Raw genomic sequence first — 6327 nt, 5'->3', positions numbered from 1 at the left:
CCCCCGCCCCTCCTCTGCTCCGCCAGTTCCCGCCGGACCCACCGGGCGGCGGAGAGAGCTGGCGGGCGAGCCGGAGAGCGGCGGAGGCGGCGCTGGAGGGAAGGGGCGCGCGGCAGGCCCACGGGGAGCCGCCCGGGCGCACGGAGTCCGCGTCCGCTCCGGACCGTCCCCGCTCCGCGGCCGTACCTGAGGGCGCCGGGAGCCCGGGCAGCGGCGCGCCGGACCGGAGTGGCGTGGGGGCCGGGGACCTGGGAAGCGGGAGGAGCCGGAGCTCGACCAGGATGAGAAGGTGACGCCGCCGGGGGGCGCCACTCGCTCTGTGGGGGAAGATGCTCGCCTACTGCGTGCAAGATGCCACCGTGGTGGACGTGGAGAAACGGAGGAACCCCTCCAAGCACTATGTGAGTATCGCCCCTAAGACCCCCGCGGGGGGCTGGCCAGGAACCCCCGATGGCCCTGGGTGGCCCCTTGCCCTACCCGCGCTGTTGAGTCCCGGGGCTAAGTGCCCACAGGGCAGCCCTCGGCGGTGGAGTTTCTTCACAGGGCTGTGATCTCCAGGGAAGCCTTTTCTGACCTTCCTCCACTCCCCCCACGCCCGTTTTCTTTTTTTGGCATTGGAATTGGCAAGTGGCTGCCCTTGTCTGTTACAACGGTGAAGTCATCTGTCCGCCTGAGCTTTGAAGGATGGTGGGGGGAGCGTTCGTCAAACCCTCGCTGGGAACCTCCGTTGGGAAAGAGCATCTTCCCGGCCCTCCCTGGGGACTCATTCACGCTCACACAGACCGAGATGCTTTCAGAGGCTTGACCTGGGGAAGGAAGCCTCACGCGAGCCTCCCACTTTTGCTCCGTTCTCGGCCTCCCTAGGCCTGGGTCTGGGGGCAGAGGGATGACGCCGCACCCCTGCCCCACCTCCACCTTCAGCCCTGAGCTTTGATTTCCTTCTTAAAGTCCTTGTGTCCGTCGGTGTGAGGAGAATTGTGGCTTTTCCTTTTATCCCTCCCCTGGACATGACCCTTAACTGGGTTCATTTCCTCTTAAGTGATGCTCCATCTCCAGACACGAGGAGGCAAATGTTTGCTGTGGTCTCCGAGGAACAGCCGCCTGCCCCTCCCCCTTCCTTCTCCAAACTTAATGAGAAGGGGCTAAGGTTGATTGAGCCGAGCTCCTGGGCTGTGGGACGCGTCCCTCTTTCATCTCAGCCCCTCCTGTCTTCCCATACTTCCCACCTTAGGAAGTAAACTGTGTCCTTGACGCCTGAGAATGCCAGTCTAGCGGTTTTGCTCCTGTTCTTGAGATAGAAGAGACAGACAGCAGGGCATCCAAAGCAGGAGGACTGCATCTTATGTGCAAATTAGTCATTTAAAGGAGCATTTAGAATGCTCAAAGCATTAATTTTAACAATTAAAACAGGCTGTTGGTTGCTGCCCTGGACAGCACATTGATCTCTGAAATTCCTTTTATTTCCTTGTTGGAAGGAGACTGGGATTTATGCCAATATCAGCCTCAGGCTACTCTTTCTGTCTATCCCCAGTGGCTCTGATCTTTGGGATTCTTTATAGTAGAATAAATGGGCCTGGGCTCAGGTTGGGGAGGAGGTAAACCAAGGAGTCTGGTTCCTGATGGGACAGAGACAGAGACGTGGGTGCTGGTGGGAGAGCTGTTCCTTTTGTGTTACTGGCTCAGCAAGCATCTTGCCCTGCCATTTCAAGAAAGCTCTTTTTGGAGGACTTGGGTCACCATGTGGTCACCCTCCCCTGGGGACAGGTGTCCATTTGCACATCCCAGCACTTATTACGAAGTCAGCCTTCCTAAGTTCTTTTCTCAAATGTTGCAGGCTAAGTTTTAGGGGTTCTTTTTTTTTTTTTTTTGTCCTGAACTTTTTTGATAAACATTTTGAATGTCATTTGGTTTTCTTATTCTTTTTTTTTTTTGGCTGTGTTGGGCCTTCGTTTCTGTGCGAGGGCTTTCTCTAGTTGCGGCAAGCGGGGGCCACTTTTCATCGCGGTGCACGGGCCTCTCACTATCGCGGCCTCTACTGTTGCGGAGCATAGGCTCCAGACGCGCAGGCTCAGTAGTTGTGGCTCACGGGCCTAGTTGCTCCACGGCATGTGGGATCTTCCCAGACCAGGACTCGAGCCCGTGTCCCCTGCATTGGCAGGCAGATTCTCAACCACTGTGCCACCAGGGAAGCCCCCTAGGGTTTTTTTCCTAGTCCTCAGTTAAGGTAGGCGCTGCTTTCAACAGATGGCACTCTGTTCTGAGACCCAGGCAGGTGCCGGCTCTGGATTTTAGGTGAAACATCAAATCTTAGCTTTGACCAATGATGTCCAAGGTTACAGATGTAGGATGCACTCCTGGTCAGGAGTGCTGCTAAAGCGACGGGGGGCCGGATGCAGATAGTGTTGAGAGGTGGTTAGTGCTGAGGCTCTGAGTTACAGGCTCTTGTTCCAAGCCTGGCTCAGATACTGACTAGCTATGCAGCTTTGGGCAAATTATTTAACCTCCGTGGGCCTCAGTTTCCTCATTTTTAAAGTGAGTATAATAATAGTATCTACTTCAGAGGGTTGTCTGGAGAATTAAATGAGATCATACATGCAAAGCACTTAGCCCAGCTCCTGGCACAAAACAAGCACTCATTAAATGGTAGCTTGGCGTGATTCTGACTAAGAAAGCACTTTTGAAAAGCAGCTATTAATGGTCTGGCAAGAAGGAAGAAAGGTTTGGGGTTTTAAGATTGATAAAAACTTGTTCTGTGTGAAAAATACAAAAGAAGTCCTGTCCAATTCCCTCAAAATGATCATTTCCTCCCTTTTTATGGACAGTGTTTTCTGGGACGTCTCCACTTCCCGTGTAAGAATCAATGACATTATGTTTGGGGCCGGGAGTGATGTCACTGAGCAGATGGGGCCATACAGAGCCCTGAACCCAGGTTGTGGAAAACACTTAAAGGAGAGAGTATTGTGTGTTACGGAATTGTGGAGCTGGCAGGGACCTGAGGACTCGTGAGGCTCCACCCCCTCATTTTTACAGATGAGGAAACTGAGAACCAGGTGGGGTAAAGTCACTTGTGACACAGCTAGTCACAGCACCTGGGTCTAACTCGCCTTCTGCCCATGTCATGGGTTGGGTTCATCGAAATACCGTAAAAGGCTGGTTGGGGTTGACGAGCCCAAATATCTGGTGATAGCAGGAGGTTCCTGCACATTTGGGGCATCAGTGCATAACTTAAGGAGAGGGGGCCAATAATAGAAAGTGCCGGCAGCGCCAACAGGGCAGGAGGAGCATGCTGGGGAGGCTGTGCCTCTGAAGTTTAGGATCGCCTACTCTCTCGGCCTTTACGTGGTGGACACCACACACCAGAAGGTCAGGTGTTCCGGGCAAGGCGCGCTGGTGTGGGTAGCTGGCAGGACACACTGCGCCCAAGTCACGTATGTTCTGGAAGCCCTGTACGCTGAAGAAGCATGCCTTCTTCCCGCCTCCCCTCCACTGATGGTGAATTCGGAGTCTGCGGTTTGGCAAATTGCAGAGCAGAGCAGCTTTATGGGACGTGCACGTTAGCTGGAGCTAGCTGATGAGAGGCCTGGGGCCCAAGAAGGAGGGGCCCTGCTGGCCCCAGAATGCTGGGAACATACTGCAAAGGTCTTCTCAGGACATCCAGCCAAAGGCATGCTTGTCCCCGTGATGTGGGGGAGCTGCCTGGACACTGAGGGTCTTGTGTTTTGGTCTGTTTATGAAAGGCAGGCAAGTGACCTCCATCATTTGAGTGGTGCTGTCAGCCCTTGGCTTCCTTCCCTTCTGTCAAGCCCCTTCTTGGGGTGCGTTTGGGGAAGATGGGCAGCTGCTGCTTAGGCCAGGCTCCCTGCATGGAGCTGGGCTCCTCTCTTAACTTTTATGAGCTGCCCCTGGGGAGACCTTTAGGTAAACTGTCTTTGGCCTGAGACCACTTGTCTTTCAAATGATCCTGATGATGCTGATTGCAAACTGCAGATACCTTTGAAAACTTTCCGTAACGATTGAGTTCCAGTTCACATAATCCTTCATACCCACAAGCATGTGTAGGTGTATGTCAAGTCATTTGGTGCTGGAGAGGAGCTCGTGCGTCTAAAACAAAAAATAAATTATTTGTTTGGATTTGGGAGGCGTTGTGCTTTCACAGTCTTTTGCTTTCCTGACTGTTTCAGACAAATGTCAGTCATGAGTGTTCTGATCCTCTGCAGGACTCTTCAGGGAATGCAAATAATAGTCAGTGTTAGCAGTTACCATCGATGGTGCCAAATGCTTAGCGTGCATGATTTCATGTAATTCCTACAGTTCACTGAATGTCTTTGATTCCTTTATACAGATGGGTGAACTGAGAGGTTAGAGGTTGCTCAAGGTCTCCCAGTTAGTACAAGGCAGATCTGGGTCAACTCAGGCCACTTTACCTCCAGAGGAAGCTATGAACCTACAGTGAGGCCCTTCTCCACTGGAGTCTGGTTGGGGAGACCAGGCTCAGGTTTACATGATGAGAGAACAGTGCCACGTGGTATTTGAGGACTGGCTCACTGTGTGGGACGTTCACCTTGTGTCCTGGAGGTGAGTGTGTGACGGGTGATGGAGGAGGTCACTGTGAGGCAGGGGGAGTGGAACAAATCCAAGATGATATCTGCTCCCCAGTGATGCTTGTGATAAATGAAGGATCCACCCTGTGGAAATAATACATTCTCCTGTGTGTTTAGAGCGTTGCAGGTTTTGGTCTTGGTCCTGGGAGCTACATTTTTAGGAATTGGCCCCAGATCCGTTCTTTTCTCTGCCCTTCATTTTTTCTTAAGCCCTTAGACTGTGGATCCAGCCCCATGAGAGGAAGGGTGTGCAGCTGCAGTACGGAAAGGATCTTCTCAGGCCAGTCCCACTGAGGAATGAGTGGTGGTGGGCAGATCAGGGTTTGAATCCCACCTCTGGCTCTTCCTGGGTGTGCAGCGTGCAGCCAGTCACTGTGGGTCTCAGTTTCCTCACCTGTAACCTCACAGGGATTTGGGGAAATTGATCTGAGATAATTTGGGGCAAAGCTACTTAGTACCTGGCCTCCATCATGGGTACTCAACATACACTAGCTTCCATCTGGTCCTCCTTATCACCAAAACACGTGAGTACATTTAGGATCTAATAGGTGAAGCTGTGAGAGGAGGAAAGACTAAGGCAAAAAAGGAAGGCCCAGCTGTTCATAGTCTGAGGGGAAAGTGGGCTACATGCCTCGTGGAAAACACCCAACATAGGAGAGAAGCACATAAACAAGGAGCAGCTGTTCAGACCTGGAGAGCTTCCTGGAGCTGCCCTAGTGATGGCTTCGTGGTAGGCTGGGAAGGAGAAGGGAAGGAACTTGTGTTGGGGGAGAGGACTAGAGAGGTGTTGCAGGTAAGGGCAAGGTCAAGTAGTATTCTAGCCCCAAGGTCAGTGCCACACATGGGTTAGCGCTCTCGCCTGCTTTCTTTCTCTCTGTCTCTGTCTGTCTCTCACATGCAAGAACAGTTTCTTCTCCAAGGAGGGAAGTGATCTAGGGGTGATTCACAGGTCTGACAAGGATTCCTGCTTATGGAACAACCGACCACATCCTTCAAGGCTGTTGGAAGAGGGAGCACAGCCAGCCATTTATCATGGCCCTCTTTAGAGCCGAGTGAGGGTTTGGGGGGACAAATCAGGATTGGAATCACCATGTGTGGTGGCAGGCAGAGGGGAGGCGAAGGGAAGGGAAAAATAAACCTATTTGATGTCATAGGAGACCGGTTCCAGCTCCAGAAATATAAGCGCCAGCTGCTGCATTTTCCAAAGAGATATTCCGAGGCCAGCATGAGTTAATCGCCAGTGGAGACAGTGAATTAGAGCAGTGTTGTTAGGACTTCTGACTTGGGGGTTTGCACAGCGGTCCCTGGAAATTGCCTTCTGATTTCCTCAGCCTGAGTCACTGACCAGACTATTTCTTGGCCAGAAAAAGTCTAACAGGAAACTCTATTCTCTTTTGCCTCCTTATTAAATAAAATAAAACAAATAATAGAGTTATACATACGGTAGTCACACTTCTTTTGAGTTCTGAGAATCCGGGAAAGGGATCATGGGTTAGGACAGTGAGCCAGGGAGAAGGAAGGACAAGGGGTGTGTGTGGGAAATGAGGTGGAGACACTGGCTTTGGAAAGAGGTTCTGAGCCAGGGCCAGAGGTGCTCTCTGCCATGGCCGTTGCCAAAAGTAATGGGAGAGTCCAGGAGAGTGATGAGCGTTTGAAGCAGCGATTCCCAGAGCTGTGAGTGACTTCATGCCCAGGCCATGCTGCTGCTACCTGTAGTGGAGTCAGG

General features: G+C 52.3%; 1 protein-coding gene across 1 annotated transcript in view; it reads left to right on the top strand.

Annotated features, from left to right (window-relative positions):
* The first annotated feature begins 329 nt into the window (after positions 1-329).
* SH3PXD2A (SH3 and PX domains 2A) overlaps positions 330-6327 on the top strand; it is a 237414-nt gene continuing 231416 nt past the window's right edge. The window contains exon 1 of the mRNA XM_007470435.1: positions 330-401. Within this exon, the coding sequence (XP_007470497.1) occupies positions 330-401 (72 nt within the window). The remainder of the gene's footprint in view (positions 402-6327) is intronic.

Source organism: Lipotes vexillifer, unplaced genomic scaffold (genome assembly GCF_000442215.2).
Source record: "Lipotes vexillifer unplaced genomic scaffold, Lipotes_vexillifer_v1.1 scaffold916, whole genome shotgun sequence".
Lineage (NCBI taxonomy): Eukaryota > Metazoa > Chordata > Mammalia > Artiodactyla > Lipotidae > Lipotes > Lipotes vexillifer.
The sequence above is the reverse complement of the archived record's forward strand: the minus strand, read 5'-3'. Positions and strand labels throughout refer to the sequence as shown.